Here is an 18,548-nt window from a genome sequence, read left to right on the forward strand (position 1 = left end):
TGGGACAAACAGAATAAGGCTATTCAGAATTATCCTCAGAGCCTGACAGCTGAAGAAGCTGGGGGGTCTGAGGAGTGCAAAAAAAATTGTTGTTTCCGTACTAGAGCAAGTGATGCCAAGGCTACTTCAAAATGTTGCTGGTGTTTCTTACATAACATCCATTTCATATCTCAACAGAAAATGAGAATGCAGTTATTAGCCTGAAGAGTGTAGCTGATTTATTTCCTAAGAAGGCTCTTCAGTATCTAGATGAGAAAAAAGGACTCAATACAATTTATACAACATCACACACTCAACAGGTATCATTTTTGGTTCCTTCTTTAGTCAATGGTGAGATATAGGTAATTCAAGGAATAATTCAGCCCACTTTAACCTTGGCTGCAGCAGGACCCTGCCCCAGGTGTCTCTGCTTAATGTAAGTTGGAATGAATTCAGAGCCTCATAACTACTCCCTAATTTATTTCCCTGAGCTTTACAGTGCTGAGTTTTTGTTTCCTGAGACTGGTTAGCCTTTAGGCACTGTGCCTGGAGGTAAAACTCAAAGCATAACTTTTTTCCCCTTCTGAGACCCGAGATGCTCTGGCCTAGCTGCAGAAGCTTGTGACTCATGCTTCAAGCTCTTCAGCAGGCTCACTCCAGACTTCCTTTCAAGAGCATGCAAGGATGCTGAAGACTTTACAAAGGCTTTCAAAATTCCTCATTTCTGATAGCTCAGTGTCCAAACAAGGCTAGAGATAAATTGTTCCCATAGCCTCGCTTACTTCTGAAAATACCAATGAACCCCAAGTACTCCCACTCTGTGCACTAGAGCTACAAGCCTTCTGCATAGCTTGGCACTTCTGTCAGAATAGATTGGGAAAAGTACTTTCCCTGTAATATATCATCCTTAGGCATCTCATTAGCTTGAGAATGGATAAGGCCTCACATTTAAAATCTGACAAGGACTTCAATGCTACAACTAAATTAGTGGGGCTAGCAGTAGATCCTCAGCCTGACCTATTCTTCAGGCAAACACCAAAGGCCTTTACCCTATGCTTTAGTTTTCCTGGAAAGAGAACAGGAACACAAGGGCTACAAGACAGTCACAGTACACTTTGCTTTCATGCCTTTGGATAATTATAGAATGAACATGTACAAGATAAACAATAGTATATCCACTGTTTAGTCTAGAGGCAGTTCAGCTGTCAAAAGAGAATTAACAGACACCAAGGATGGGATTTATCTGACCAAAGGTAAATCCATGCTCTTTCTTTAATATGGGGAGAGAACAGGCAACTACAGAGGGCAACCCCCAAAATGCATCTAGAACACATTGATACTCTGAATGGTTTCTCCTTATTTCCTATAAAGTATTTAGAACGCGAGTGATCAATTCAGATGCAAGTATCTACAACTTTAGATATCTGTATCTGTGGTGATAGTTGCATAAATGAACATTGAGTGTCAGCACAGAGATAACATGTTGCAACTTTGTACTGTGCCAGACAATACAAGGTGAAAGTGTGTATGAAGAAAACTAGGATTTATTGTTTCAAGATGTTATTCAAAAATAATATTTCTTCTGTTTGCAAATATTTGTGTGTTGCTTAAGTTTGTTGATAAAAGTTAGAGTGCTGCTAGGCTGCTCTTTCTGAGCAGTTGCAATCAGAGATCTGCATACAGCAGTACTCCAATGTAATTGTTGGTAAGTACGTGCTGATTTTTCTCCCCAAATCTTGTAAACAACAACAAAAAAATCAGGCCTATGAATCAGTATATATACTAGAATATAAAATCATTTGAGAGAATTTTCTATCATATTATCTTAACATCCTCACAGCACACTACACTCTCAAAACATCTGAACTTCATAACTCGAAAATATAATTTTCCTCATGTAAGGTAATATTTCTTCCATTATACAGGTGGAAAGAATTGAGGGCTACCAACCATAATACCTAGAGTTTCCACCAATATGGTATAGGTAAACTGAGATGTGGCCAGTCTCATTTTTTAAGAATATTTCACACCTTAATAATCTTCCTTTGGGGTGAAAAATGTGACTGTGTTTAATTCTAATGGTGAATGCTCAGACATGATGGAAAATGTGGTCCTGCAAGTCAAATTCCACAACTCATGAAATGAGGTGTGGACTATTATTGTCCACCTGCTGGCAGTTTGTTTGAAGACTCTTGCAGCAGCACTTAAGAACCTGTGGCAGATGCATGGACGGACTCCAATTCTCTGAGGTTGCGCAGTAAACAAGAAAGGCAATATAAAGCCAGCAGTTCTTTACGATGTTACCCTGACTGCAGGCCAGTAGCTCTATGCACTCAAAGACAAGGGGATTCTGTAGGAAAATAAATTGTTCCGTAAGCAGTAAATCTAACAGAGCAAAGGCCTCTCACACATTCTTCCACCATAATTCCTGATCTTTATGAAATACACTCTGAAATGCTTTCGGCAGTGACTTAATTTTTCCTCCAGTCCCTCTACATCCTTCTGCATTTCTTCTCCTTTCTTCCTTCATTCTTTGTCCTCCATGTCCCCTAGCTGTATATGCCCAAACCTCAACATGTACTGGGTTCATTCTAAGGCACGCCATGTGCTGACGGGCAATAGATATCTGGGGGTACTAATCTAGATCTTACTCTATGGAGCCCAGTTCTCACAGAAATTTCATATCTCTCTGAATTATCATATTTTACATGCCAAAAATTCCATCAATGGGCTAGTGAAGGACAATTAAAAAAATGAGAGAAGAGTGGCTGAATTTATTAACATGCAGACATACATTATCAGATAAGCTGAATCATATTAAAAAGAGGACAATACTGTATTTTGAAAAAAAAGTTTCAGTATTCACACAGAATAATACAGTACACATAGCATGCCTGTAAAAGGAGTTTTGACAGTGTGGACATATAGCTGCTTGCAGCTTGCATGTTATACAAAACAGAACACTAATATGAAGTAAAGAGTTTAGGAGTGTGGCCGTTCTCAGCTGACACAGGAAACGCTCATTCATTTATCTTAAATACTGGTGATGAATTCCTGATAACATAAACATTTGATTTTGTGACTCTGATTTTTTTTATTGTAATTCTTTGTGTGGCATTTCCTTGTCTAACTCTGTGTCCTTCATCATGAGGAACTACACAGCCTCAGAATCAATGTATGGGGTCCAGGAGTGCTTCCTAACTCCTGAATATCACCTGGCATGTCCCCAGAGTGATCCAAATATGAATGGCAACGCAGCAACTCTTTCTTTATAGGAGTTACTCTCTACCTTATAGTTGGAAGAAGGCAAAGAGAGATCTCGTCATATGACTTAACAGTGAAGAGCACAAGGTAGTGAAGGATGAGACCCAGACTGCCCACATTTGTTTTCAGGCTCTTAGGACTGCTGTGCCTACAGAAACAGTCATTTTGCACCAATCCCTCTCTGTTCTCTTTCCTTGTCTTCCTCTTCTTGCCCCACTCTGTTTTTTTTCCCCATCAGGTCGAATTTCACCGCAGAATCTCATTATTTTCCTTGTTCATTAATATAAACATCCTCTGACTCTTTTCCTACATTGTTTTCACCAGACTGGCTCTTCTGTTCAGAGGCTCCCTCCTGGAAATCTATTTGGCATCACCCTAAGAGAACAGAGGATTGAGTAATCTTCCTGATTACTTTACCAAATCCAAATCCTACTTTTCAGGAGCAATGATCACAGAGAAAGTCTTGCTCATCCTCACTAATCTAAGAATGTTTGAAAATTTTATTCCAAATTCCATCAGTATTTTAAATCCAACATCAGCGGCTGAACATGAGATTTCATGGGATAATACAACTGGAGCACATTTAAGTTTTCAAAGAGCTGAAAAAAGATGCCATTTTCAAGTTCTAGCTCTAAAATGTTAAGCATCTACTAATAAAGGCAAAAAAGAGTCCTTTCATCCTTTTTACTTTTAAAAAACAAAAACCAAACCCCCACAAAAAACAAACAAAAAGACAAAAAACCCCAAAATGTGGACCATTTCTCTTACATTAAACATACATGTGAATTTGGTTGACCTGGAAACATGGAAAACTGCAAACCAAATGATTAAGCTAGTCAAAAGTTAGGTCCTAATAATAGGAACTATCAATCACATAGTTCATTGCTTCATCACTGCTGAATACTGAGATTAACTTTCCAAGTGATTGAGAACTTTGCTTTATGGTTGGAACTGAACTGAACAGGAAAAGAAGAAATGAAAATGTAACTGCAGAAGTATAAGAAATTCATGGTATTCCTGCATGGTTTACTTGCTTACATAAACAAGCTAAAAAAAATAATTTTTCTGTAGATGAAAGATATACCAAACAGAAATATCCATGAGGTAGGAATGAAGAATTCTGTAAAGAAAAGGCTGCAAACCAGTCTCTTACAGCTGAAGAAGGAAACATGATATACCTCTAAGAAACATATATTAAAGATCAAAATAGAAAGTAAAACAAAAGCTTTGGTAGAAGATCATTCAGATCACTTAACTCTTCACTTTGACAGGAGTCAATTCATTAGCAAGTTTTAATGGTGACTGCAGGTGCCCTGTGGCCCTTGAGTAGAATTTGTTATGTTGGCACTGTAGTATAAAAATATTGCTTATGCTTTGTTATTTACATTAATGCATATGGCAACAATTATCGGAATAAGTATTTTACACAACTGGCCGAGATGAAAGGAATTTTACTCTAGATCTTCCTTCAGTTTCAAAAAATGAGGAATAATGTGTTTTTTTATGAATTTTAAACATGTTACTACTGTAGCCATATAACATATATGCTTTTAGCGTTTCTTTTGAAAAGAGGATAGACTAGCTGGTTTATTTCTAGTATCAACATCCTGTCAGTCTTTCTAAATTAGCAAAATGGACTGCTCTGCAAATGCTGACCCAGGGATTTCACTTATTTCTAGCAAGGTGACTGTAACATAGATTGATTGGAATTTTTGCAGTAATAGAAAGGTTAAATATTTTGAACCAAAGCTCAAAGCCAGACTTGACAGTGACTGAATACCTTCATAAGCTTTGACTGACCTCAGACCATCCTTTTTCTCACTGTACTTAATTCCTTTGAAATACTAGATGATTCAGACTTTCCTGCTAAAGCACGCACAACTTTTTCCTTGTAATGTTCAAAACACCCTTTGCAAAGTCTTTCAAAAACCACAGGAGACAAAAACCTTAATGGAGAAACGTTTGTTAAAAAATTCAGGATTTGGAAGGCAATTTCATTTACAAGATATATGATAACTTTTTAATGTCTACAATAGGATAAAACACCATGAAGTCTCACAAGAAAAGCATCATTGTGAAATAAAGACAGCAGACAGTGAAAGAACAGCAGACCACAATGTAAAGTCAAGGTCCCAGACTAGCTTTAAATAAGCTAGCTCAAGTCCCAGAAGCAATCAAGCCATGACAGCAGGGAGCTCCATTCGAGCAAGCAGCATGAATACTGGAAAGAGCTGAATTTAAGTTAACATTTTGACCTCTCTATGCAGCAAGTCCTTCCAAGGACAGAGAAGTTCTGAAAAACATGTGTTTTAAAGGAATGGAAAATAAACTAGTCAGTAATTATTGTCCTCTTCCTAGTCCTAAGTTTCATTCATTTTAGTTAAAATTCAGAACTGTCTGTAGATATTGAAAATTTAGGACAGAGTACCATCAAATTCAACGACCAGTTACATCTGCATATTCACTTGTGAGACTAATTCAAACTGCCTTGTTCAACCCAAGTGCTAAAACAAAGTTAATGCATAAGAAGCTTTCTCTCCTGCAACAGCTGCAATTTAAAAACATGAAACCTTTCACGAGCACTATATCAGAAGCAGGCCACCAAAGTGCTGACATTTAAAAAGACGTTAGCTTTTTTGTGCAAAGGTAGCTGAAGTTAATCTAAAGTTTACAGTAAAGCTAATCACAGGTATTTCAGATTGTAAACAAATAGAAAACTGAAGGATAAAATTCTGAGAGTTTATAAACAACTGATAAGAGCACATGAAATAGTAAAATGTGGGAAATAAACCAATGAGAACTGGAAAAGAATGAATCCGTGTACAAGTTAGGAGACAAGAGTTTAAGAAGGCAACAGAATGTATAACAGAATGCATAACAGAAAGTATACAACCAATAGATGATTCAGCTCTTACTTAAACATCTGTAAACTCTTTCCCAATATTCCTCAGTGGAAGATGTAGTTGTGAACATCCACAGGCTCTAACCTACCTGCTAAGTCTAACTCTGAATTAGCACAATGCTTAGTCCTGATTTTATATCCAGAAAAAAAAACAGCTTATCAGCTAACACTACTAAGCAAAAGTACCTAAGTCACGTGCCAAAAGGAGATGGTAGAAAGCGATGAACAGAAGTGGCCATGGGTATTGCGTTGTTTAAAATTGTGATGTTTGTTTATGTATTACATGCCAAATCAGTAAAGAAGCCTAAGTTTGCTTCAAATTACAAGCATTAAGCTCTCATAGAATTTTTTTGTGTAATATAAGATTAAGCAATTAAACACAGATTAATGTCTAATGCTTAGACAATAAGTAATTTAAAAAAAATGCAGGTGATCAATTCTATGCTAGTTCTGTGCCACATTCTTTGATGAGTGTTAGTGAATATAACAAAATATGTTTTCTGAAATGGAACTGTACATAAGCGGAACCTTTAATTTTACACCTATACATGTATTAATAAGTGCCAGATGGATGTAAAGTGAACTGGAAATTGTGAACTGGGAGTACTGTAAGTGAATAAAATCCTGAAGGGCAAAACTGATCAATTTTGCAAAGACAAGAGAGAGAAAGGAAGAAAAAAGAACCCATCCTTTTGCTGCATACCTTTAACTGCCTTCTTATTTTCATATATTTAAAGTGTTACCCTGGATGTCACCTCAGCTGTGTGTCAAAATGAAGCAGGTGTAAAACCTCAGTCATTTATGATCTGATTTAAAAAACAAGTTCTTAATAGTATCATTAAAAATTCTACCTTTAGGGTGATGTTGGGGAGGAAAAAAAAATTACTAAGGAAATACACACCCCAAATGTAATTAAATAAATGTCTGAACATGGAAACTTAACAGTAATGGCTAACCTGATGTGCTTCACAGTACTTTTAAGGGCTCTTTTATCTTCATGGTAGCCTGTAACAATGCCTTGAGCAAAAATAATTTGTAAAGGATAGGTGTTTCTTTGTTTTCATACAACAGAGGAAGGAGAGTTGATTGATTAAGTGGTAGCATACATACAATATTTGACATGTTACTCTGACAACTAGTATACAATAAGTAAATTCATGTAGGAAAAATATTTAAGCTGTATTAACAAAAATAGGAACTTACTGAAAGTCATGGTATGATACCTGCAGCCTTATACTATTTAATTTATCAAATATGAAATACCTACTCCTCTGAATATGGGCCTTACATAAGTTTCTCTCCGGATCAAAATAATAGATGGTGATCTTTGAACCACAGAGAAAAGTATTTTTCTAAACATTTATAAAATTATATTTAAAAAGTTGGAATAAAAAAGACACAGCAACTAGTCACTACACATTGATGTACTGATAACATCATCATGGGCATAGTATAAATCCTTAGAATAACGTATCCCGTCAGTCTAACTCAACAATTAACGTTAGAGAAAAAATGCTTAAAACATAAGACTTGCTTGCTTTTACTAGGTCCACTTAGATTTAAAATTCATGTTAGACTAAAGGCAGTAATTTCCTATTTACTTTGTGCAAAAATAAGGTGGCAGTCTCTGAGAAAAGGTTTTTTTTCTGCATATGCAGATACAGGGCATATAAATCACCCTTTGTCAAGGCAGAAATTGTGCAAATATGTTCGACACTTATTAAAATATTTAATAAAACATCTCTAGACATTCTATTTCACAGCACTGAAAATAAATTAGCTAGTGTAGATATGCCTACAGTAACCCCTTGAGTAGACTTACATGTGAAAACACCCTTGTAAATTGTTACATTCTTTCACTGATATGACTGAAATTAGTTTTATAATTGATGTTAAAGACATTAAATTGCTTTGAAGCTCTAACAGATTAATCATCTAAATAAATATTAGATTCAATAGAGACTATGTCATTTCTGTTGTACTTTAGTAATCGAAGATTGTTCTCAGGATAATGGATGAATGATGTAAGGAAACATTTATTCTTGTTAATTTTAATATAGGTAGGACTACTTCTGGTGAAAATTCTATTTATATTATCTACAAGTATATACATAGTATTTATGCCAGTTTCTCCATTAACCATAAGAAACATGGTCTTTGCAGAAGAATTCAAGCAAATGCATTCTTAGATTGTATGCAAATGACTGTATATTAACCTTGCTATCAACTTTGGAGTGTCACAGAGGTATGTAAGTAGGAAAGATATTCAACATAAGTTTATAATGCCTGTGATAGATACTCAAAACTGATTATGCCATTCTCATAATCAGCATGTTTTTGTCTCTAAGAAGCTTAGAGCTTCAAGTAAGACTATTCGTGAAGCAAGAAACGAGTGTTTACCAACAACTTTACCAATCAAAGCTTCAGAATCTGGTCTACACATTTACAAAATCTTTAGCTGTAGCAAATCATGCCCATATATGAAAAACCCTTTCCCTCCTCATTATATATGCTCACTTTTCTTTTTTTTTTTGTGTGACCACGATTGTCATTGGTGAATTTATTACTTCTTGTTTATGTTTTATTTTAGTGGGCAGCCTTCCCAAAACCTTGCTTTTGAGGCCAGTGTTGGTGAATGCTCTGTCAGTGCATCCAAAACCAGTAGATTACCTATATGTTCTGAGGAAAACAACAGAGGCTTCCAAAGGGGAATTAAAAAAAAAAAAAAAAATAAAAAAAAAAAGGAAGAAGTGCCTCTGGGATTATGTCCTCAAAAGGTAAGAAAAAAGAAAGGGAAACAAAGCAAAGTGTGGCTTCTTACACATGCACTGAATTGCTTATAAAGGCACCTACCTGCAGACACAATAATAGCAGCTGTAGAATCTCACCTCTATCAGTCATAATCTAGAACAGTGCCACTTTCTATTAACCAAGCAATAGAGGAACTAAAATTACTTATACTGCTCTATACAAGTCAGTCAGTTTGCTCCAGTGCATTTTAATGACTTAATTAGGAAGACAGTGCAGCACATGTGGTTTTCCAGCCAGGTTCATCACAAAGGCCACATCATCAAACAGAAGAGTTGTGTCTTCTACAGCTAGATTAAAAATAGGGATTTCTTCATTAAGTGTCTTGCAGCTGACTGTGCCCCTTGGTTTGTCTCCTTCTATTCAGACAATTAAATAAAGCGTCATGCTTTATTTATTTCTTTTTAAAGGCTAATAAAGAAGCCGTGAATTGAAGTACAGCTGGCCATCTTTGTATTTATTAAGACCTCAGTGTACACAGTGACAATCTCTGTGCTTTGATTTTTTTTTTATCCCCTTTTAATATATATTTCAAGACACAACAGTTCTACTCATAGGACTTGCAAACCTTTGTCATCCTCTCAAGCAAAAACAAAACAAAAAAACAAGCACAACAGGGGAAACCTAATGTCACACTCAAAAGACAATAAAATGTGAAACAATCTGAGTACTTTGAAAATGTGTTGATGTCAATCAAAGTAAAAAAAAACAATAGGTAAATGGCAAAACTGTAAAAATCAGCTGGCACGTATCTGATAGAGTCAGAACTAATTTAGTCACAAAATTTCAAATTAAGAAAAAAAATTCTGTCTTTTTACTTCTATTAGCAGGGATGGATGACTAGATAAATTACATGATCATTATGCAGGTAAATTGACTGAAAACAGTATACAAGATTTACTACACAATTTCCATTTTCTGATAACAAAAACCGATTATCACTTGTGTTATTAAGTAATCTGTTTTGTACAGTCATCATGGAAATTATACATGGTAAGATCATACCATGGAAAGATCATAACGTTTACTTGATAACAAATACATTGTATCATATCACAATGTGATCTAGCATTAATTCATGAATATTGGAATATAGGAATATAAATTAGTGAAAAATATTTTTAAAATATTTTGCAAGGATGGCATATTAACCTGAACTTAACATGAGGTAAGATGACTTTTCAGTCTTAAGAGCTACTAACTGATAATTATATGTCATTATCTATACTTTCTGATACAAACACACATGCATACAAATATACAGTGGTCAAATTAGATCATCTTAGCTTTGTCTCTACAAGAAGTTACAGTCTGGCTGTGCACATTGCAGTGATAGGAGAGATGAAAGAGGCAGGTATGAACACAAACACAGTCTTTACAAGAGCACAGATGCCAGTTTTTCTCTTTTTAAGTTTTTATTGTATTTAGTCTTTTAAAAAGAGCCTGTTCTTTGTAGAGACTAGCCGAAATAGTGAGAGGCATTAAGTTTGAATCTTTTTGTTTGTTTATTTTTTTTATTATTTTTTTTTTTAAGATCTGAATTGAAGACTATAATCTGTCTGCTTCAAGTTAATTGTATGAGGATCATGGAAACACATGTTTGCACATGATTCTTGACCCCAACCAGGCCTAAACTGTCTACTCTCTCTGAATTTGAGCTTGAATACTACAGGCTACAAACTTGGTGGTACTTAAAACTGGAAACAATACATTAAATCATCATCCCTTGCTACACATCATTTACAGATGCATTTGTCACAGTTATATTAAATTAGGATCACAAAAATGTAATTTATAGTCAAGACTGATATTTCATAAAGACTGTGTAAATGAAATTACTGGAGAATGTGCACCAAAACATGATATTTCTTGCCACTACAGTTTGTCAACAGAACAGTTCCTCCAAGATGATTCTTTCTATGGTAAAAGTTATATGATGGAAAGTTAAGAACATGACAGACCAATCTGTGGTCCTAGTTGGTAAGCTGGATCTGAGCTGGCAGTGTGCTATTGACCCAGGGCAGGATAACAACATACTGGGGTGCTTTACTGAGAGCATAACCAGAAGGTCAAGGAGTGATTCATTCCGTCCAGTTGTCATTCATGAGTCTGCAGATGGAAGAGTGCATCTAGATGTGAGCCACTCACTTCAAGAGAGAAACTGAAAAATGGGAGAGTGTTCAGAGGAGAGCCTCTAAGATGGCTGGAGCATATGAGATACTGGGAAAGGATAAAGAAGATGGTTTGGTGTAGTGTATGAAGTCAAAGGTAGTCGTCTAATTACAGTCTTCAACTACCTTAAAGAAAGTTTTGCAGAACTGAGAGCCAGAGTGAAAGGACAAGATGCAAGGGTCACAAACTGAAACACAAAAAGTTCCAGCTGGTTCTAGATGGAAGTAAAACTTCATCTTGAGATTGGTCCAAAGAGAATATGAAATTTCCATCCCTGAAGGTGCTCAGAATGTAGCTGGACATGGGCCTGTGCAACCTGTTTTAACTCTGAAGACAGCACTGTTCTGAGCAAAGAAATCAGGCTGAATGACCTCCGCGTGCCTTCTAACCTATTTTTTTTCCATGATTCTATCAGTGTTCCTACATCAGAGCTACACACTTCAAGTTGTATATTTATACATATTACTTTAAACAAAAATAGCTAAAAGTTATCTTCATTTGGCCTCAGATTAAACAAAAGAATATGTGGAATTTATATGGAATTTAGGGACCCATATTTTAAAAGCTGACTCTGTCAAAACACATCCTTCTCTCTTTGGAGTCAACGTTCCTCTGGGACTTAAAGCTCTGTTCTTGAGAAGGCGTAGCTTGACATGAGGTTTGGGTCTGGCGTGTATCCTCTGCCTTATTTCCCCCATGACCTATAAACTAGGCTTTCCTGTTCAGGTGCTCTGAAATGCTCACTGGCTCATCACAAATTACTTACAAACATCACTTTACTTTAAAACAATAGAAAACTACAACCCACAAAACTGACATATTTTTAAAATATGAGCTCAGCTCTTGGATCACTTGCTCAAAAAGGGTGAAAACTATCCTCAAGTACCTCCCAGATGAGGGAATTTCAATCCATATCCCTTCCTCTCTGACGGGTTTCAAGAGAGTACTGGTGACTTTATTTCCTTAGCTCAATGAGTCTTCACTTTTCCTGTACAATTTCACAATCAGGAGCTTACAGTGATTTTGAGCATCCAGTTCTCTTTGCCTCTGAGCTTGTGTCAAAAGACAGTCAATAGTTAAACTATGGGTTGGGTTTGGATGAACAATTCCTTTTTAAACATTATTCTCAGAAAAACCTGCACAACCATAAAACTAGCTAAATTCTTCACCTGAAGTATTCAATGCCTTGTCCAGACCACTGAGAGATTTATTTTAGGTATTTGATTGAAAATTCATCCAGGCACTTAAAAAGCACAGAACAATGAATGAGTACGCATTATATTATACAAGACAGTGATCCTCTCTGTGAAGCAGCAAATGACCACCTTTCAGTGCTAGGAACTATTTTTTCAAGATACCTTCAAAAGTTGCAAGGTAACCAGAGGAATGCAGAATTTCTTGGCAAAATCACACATATAAATCTAAAGTATCATATTCAGACAGCAAATTCAGTATCTTGACAAGCGAGTAACGGGAAAACTAAAAACCTTGTTCTCATAGCTAGATCACAGATTCTTGAGTACTGAAAAGTTAACAATGATTTTTAAAAAAATCACACCAAACAATTTATGTTACTGAATTATGATTAACTTGACAAAAGCTCTGAGATAAGAGTTTTCAGGTTCAAAAAATGACTGCTTATACCTTAGCATGCTAGAGGAAGTGAAAAAAAGACAATTTGAATTCATGAAAGTTTCATTATGAGTAACAAGTGACTCCTGTTATAAAAGGCAGACAAGCTAGGATAGTGGATATTTTGCCTGTAGTGTTTCATTGCTAAGACAAGAAGTATCAGAGAAAAGGAAATTTAAAATATTCTTGTCTACCCTAGAAGAGGTCAAATCCTGGGTTGGTTCTCTTCAGGATTTCAATAAGCTTCTACAATTATCAGAGAGGGTTGTTTTAAGGTTGTTGCTTTTTGCTTGTTTGTTTTTAAACTTACACTAGCAAACTATATTTTTCAAATTCACATTTTACTATGTATATTATATGTATCTTATGATTTGTTATATATCTGCATCTCTTAAAGGAAACATGTTTCCTGGAGAAACAATGCAGTTCACAGATTTAAAAATAAAAAAAAGCAAGTATCAGAAAAACAGTCTTTTTTCTACTCAAAAATGATGGAAATATATCACATTTTCTAGGGCAACATCAGTCTTTTCTCAGTTACTGAGAGGCAGCATTTGTAGACTATAAAGGTCTACAAGCTTCTATCAAAATTTCTCCAAAATCAGGGTTTAAGAGAGGTTTTTTCCTCATCGTCCTCTCCCCAAGATCTCTAGAGAATTCTGTTTCATGAAAACTAATAGTAATCTATCAGGAGCATCCAAAATCTGTCATTCCATAGTTTTACAAGGCTTTCTTTATCCAGATGTCTCTGTAAAGCTCCAGGGTTGACTAGATCCCACATAGCTGGCGCCTGTTCCAGTTCAGGTGGAGGGCACTTCCACAGTATTGTCTGCTAAAGGCCCTGATCCTAAGCCTAATCAAATCCATGGGGAATGCTCCTGCTGCTTTTATTAACAGGGCACAAATCTTAAAGCTTGCACTCACTTCAATTGATGTAAAAAAAAAAAAAAAAAAATAGTTTAAATTATTAAAAACTTGTGGGATGTACAGTTCTTCTATATTTTTGTTGAGAACGTAGTAACTAGTAACTTTAAAACACCTCAGTGACTTAGCTGAAAACATAGAGCTCAGTGTATGCAGTTAAACATAATGTAGTATTTGTTAATACCATATTTTCTTAGATCAGTGCACTTTAAAATCAACTACCAAGTTTTCTAGCTTTTAAATATGCAGAGCAACTGGAAAGAAAATCACATCTTTCCCAGATAATGTTCAACCCCTGATTAAATAAAGATGTGCCAAGGCAGAGACACTTTATGCCTCAGGAGACAGCCATAGTGGAATTGCAAGTGTATTTTATATGTGAATTAGAGGTAAGATGTAATGACATGAGATGAAAGGCTCAGCCATGATTTTAATAAAGAGGGGAGACAGTACTTCCCTGTGGACCCCATATGCAAAAGACTGACACTCAACAAGAATATATGAAAAGAATCAGCACAAACTACAATAAATGTTTCAAAGTTATAAGACTACCATTAAAATTCATCACATTTTACTGAAGTTGAGAATTTCAGTTCTGCGAGTAAGATTTATCACATTTCTGATAGTTTGTTATATGAAATTAAGCTATGTCATAAATAAGCTGGAACAATTTTTTGGTTTAGGTAAGACAGAACTGGATAGTTTAAAACTATAAAATTTCATTTTTTACTGGTTTCTAACAATGAGATCTAAAAATAATTTAATTGAATCTGTTACTTTGAAAACGTGTTTTTAATGGATATAAAATAACACAATTTGGTAGTACTGGTTTTAGCTGCTGAGGGCTCCTCACAATCCTCACAAAAAGCTTTTACCTACTCCTCTATTCATATTTTTATGGATACAGAAGAATTCCAAAGAACCATTATTTTTTTCTTTTCACTATTAAATTGAGGGAAAAGTTTGAGATTTTGCACAGATATGTCTCTGGGCATTAAAAAATAATAATAATAATAACATAAGAGAGACATACCTTTGTAAGGAAAAGACATGAAAAGAGCAAAATGAATGGGATGAACTGCTTAAAGGAAAAATAAAAATCCTGCTTTGTTTGATCTCCTGTGATAATCACACTCCTGGCACCCTGCCAGCAAAGCTGAGCACGCTGATGTCTGGCCAAGTAGAGTAATCTCTTGGTTCAAGTCTGAGGTCTGTGATGAAAATTACAAAGCAGGGACAAAATCAAAACACCACCTGTGATTTTATTCTGAAATTAATTTGATGGGAAAAGTAATACAATGCAAACAGCCTTTTTAGTAGAGTCTACAAAACTATGACTAAATTGAAACCAGTGAAAGTGGATGAAGGTAGCTATCATGCAAATACATTTGGATCTGCAGGCGTTCCTTTTAAAAAGAGCGGTAGATGTCTTTGTGACAGGTAAATTGCTTTGAAATTATGTTTGAAGTCTGAGGTCAAACTTTTTAAATGATAATTTCAAGTTACATCTTCCTTCATTCTGGAGTCTTTTTGCATCTCCTGCAAGGCCATTTTAAACGAACAAAATCAGGAAGAAAAACCCCCCCCAAAATTATTTAATTAATTTACTTTCCATTTAATACATTTAATTAATTTACTTTCCATGAACCACCATTCATTGCAGGTCAATAAACCCTTGAAGGAAAAGAACTGTTCCTTCCTCTTTTCATTCAGTAGTCTCTATTTGAACTAGTTGCTCACAGATACATGGCGAAGAATTTTATGTCCACTAAATCCTGCATGCACAGAAATCCAGTTGGTAGAGTCCTCTCCGTTATTCAGATGCACAGCAGAAAAAAACCCAAACAACCCAACAACAAAAACAAACAAACAAAAACCAAAACAACAACAAAACAACAAATATACACCAAAAATCAGCACGTTACTTTTTTTAATGTCTATCATGTTTTCCCATATTTTGCTAAAAGGTTGTACATTATCAGCAGTATTGATCAAAGTTGCTTTGGTTTTTTCCTAAGAAATATTGAAGATGATTCAGAATTACTCAGAAGCTGTTTTTACAGCTTTTTGCAACACAACAAAACAGATCTTGTTTCCTATATCTTACTTTAATGAAAATCCACTGCTCGCTGAAGTGATACAAGTTACCTATTTTACCACCACCTTCTCTTTAGAGTTGGATAACATCTCACCATTTTCATACATGTTTACTACTCCTCTCTGCCCTAGTTAAGACTTGCCGTACACAAGCACCAGGACAACCCCTGATCTCTAGGACTTCACTGAAAACACTACATTTCAGCTATTTCACAGTTGCTGCTATTTTCTTTCTTCTTCAGGAAGGTTCTCTACGGATTTCCTATTCTCTTTGAAATTCAAGTCTGTTTCTGCACTCTCTATTTCTTCCCTCCACCAACAGTGCTAATCAAAGGAATGCTTTAATAGCCACCTTTACCTTCTCCTACTAATATTTTCAGGCCATTCTTTTCCTATATTTCCTTTGCAATTGAAAACAAAGAAGTAATTAATTGCAGCATAGACAATGCAGCACTTATTAAGTTCTGTGGTTTTAAATATGCAGATTCTGTGATTTTAAATATGCAGATATGCTCATAAATTTCTTAACTACACACGCTAAAACGTGGAGAAAGAACTTCAGGTATATACATGCACATATTCAAATTGACAGCATAAAAATGATTCATAAAATTATGAATATCTATGTTTAAATAAATAGTACCTACCTGGAACGAGCTGACCCAGCAACTGATGGCATCTGGAAAGGCTGAATACAGCTACTATGACCAAAAAAGGATAATGTTTCCATTTCATGATGTGTCCTTCCTTGCATTACACTAGCTCAGCAGTGCTAACGTGAATGTTACCTGCAATACACAATGGAAATAAGAACAGACAAATTAATGCTAAACTTAAGGTACTTCCAAATATTTTTGCTCATTGTTAACTCTAAGAAGTATGCTGGTTTCAATACAGTTTTAGTTATTAAAATGATATTAAATTCTCCAACAATTAGGAAGTTGAAAACCACAACCAGAATAATCATTATCCTTAGAGAGCAGACAACCCCAAACCAGATGTATTATATTAGAGGGAGACAATGAGCCCCATAGTGCACACATGTGTTTTAAAGTGCTGCATGTTATTTGGTCATGTAACCCAGATTAAAGAAATTGCTCAATTCAGCAAGATAATTCAGTGTAGGTTTAATCCATCCCAGTTCAAGGAAATACTTAAAACACTTGACAACAGTAAGATGTTTTTTAGACAATCTCTTTAAACACACAGAATCTGTAAATAGTGTTTTGTTTGGTTGGTTTAGTTGGGTTTGGTGAGGTTGTTTGTTGGGCTTTAAAAATAAGGGCCTTTATCTCAACACAAACAGAAACATGTGTGACTCAATGTCCCATATACTGCATAGTATCTGGGGTTAGTGACAAGTTCTTGATGACAAAAGAGAAGCTATTTTAAGTGTCTGTCAGGTTACTAGATGCGTACAATTTCTTGACCCTAACCAACAATTAGAGACCACTGAACACAACTGTAAATGTGAGGCAGGCTGATGCATGAAGCTTTACTCTAATAATTAATTACTATGTTATACCTTGATAACATTACGACCACACTTCTCATTTCTTGCTTCTCATACTAGTTTCCCTTGCAGGTAAGAATGTATACTCAAAGATGAACAGTTTGTATTATGACTCCTGTATTACCTAAATGCCAGCAGACAGAATTATAACATAGAAAAAACCTGTGATGCCATCAGTAACTTATTCAGTCTACTGGAACAAAGAATTTTCAGCTGTAAACCTAAAATATATTTAATCACTGCAGATAAAAGAGTTGCATCATTACTGAGAGTATTTGGTGCTATACTATGCTTTTGGATCTTCAAAACTACATAAATGAGTTAACTATTAACAGATTCAATCACCTACATATGCTGCATCTTACATTTGCTTTTTGTGGTACACCTGCACTTCTATTGTCTTACCAATCAGAAATAATAATACTTCATTTCCAACTGCTGCTACTATTCTACAAAATATTTTGTATTCGTTTTTCTTACTTTATCTGCACTTCACACAAAAAATCTAGTTCCTTCCATTCCCATTCTTTTCATTTTCCCCATCACTTGTATGACTGCTCTTCTGTTGCAAACAGCTTGACAGTCCTTAATGGCAGGGTTAACAGCAATTAATAACCAAGGTTGTTATTATACATGCTGCTCTAAATGCTATTCATGATATGATTCCAAGAATGAAATGAAGATTTACAACTTCATGCCTTCAAAATATCTATCTCTTCCTCTGTACAGCAATACACTCTTTGTTTATAAAACTATCTACCACTTTGGCTTCAGATTCCCATAGTTTCTTCATCTTTACTTTCTGCCTACGAATACAGGATTGAATGTTGTTTCTAATGCAAAGATGAGGAGGCAGCCCATTGAATTTGGTTCACCAAGTAAATATATGGCGCTTTCAGTTAAGGATTTAATTTGCCTTTGTAATGTGATGTGCTCACATAATATATGTCAATGTGAAAGAATAATTTCATTAATATAAGTTGCAAAATTGTTCAAGGACTCAGAGATTCAATAAAAGTCTAAGTCTTGCCATCCAGTGGCAGGACACAACTCCTTCAAAGTTCAATAGGAGTTAAAATCACACATTCTAGAGGCAGAATTGGATTTGTGGACCAAACTGTACTGGATTTATGCGGCAAGGTGTTGGTAGAGGGGGTGATGCAGGGTGAACTATCCGAGAAGAGACCAAGAGCTGCCCATCCCAAACACAGCTGACTCCAGTAGACCCACTGCAGGGAACAGCAGAGCCTGTCAGCC

At 35.5% G+C, this 18,548-nt stretch overlaps 1 protein-coding gene across 3 annotated transcripts in view; it reads right to left on the reverse strand.

Annotated features, from left to right (window-relative positions):
- ROBO1 (roundabout guidance receptor 1) overlaps positions 1–18,548 on the reverse strand; it is a 736,887-nt gene that overhangs the window by 621,869 nt on the left and 96,470 nt on the right. For all 3 annotated transcript variants that reach the window (XM_065064434.1, XM_065064469.1, XM_065064416.1), the window contains exon 2: positions 16,426–16,566. In XM_065064434.1, coding sequence (XP_064920506.1) covers positions 16,426–16,513 — 88 coding nt within the window. In that variant the 5' untranslated portion in view covers positions 16,514–16,566. The remainder of the gene's footprint in view (positions 1–16,425; positions 16,567–18,548) is intronic.

The sequence above is a fragment of the Columba livia genome, chromosome 1, assembly GCF_036013475.1.
Source record: "Columba livia isolate bColLiv1 breed racing homer chromosome 1, bColLiv1.pat.W.v2, whole genome shotgun sequence".
Lineage (NCBI taxonomy): Eukaryota > Metazoa > Chordata > Aves > Columbiformes > Columbidae > Columba > Columba livia.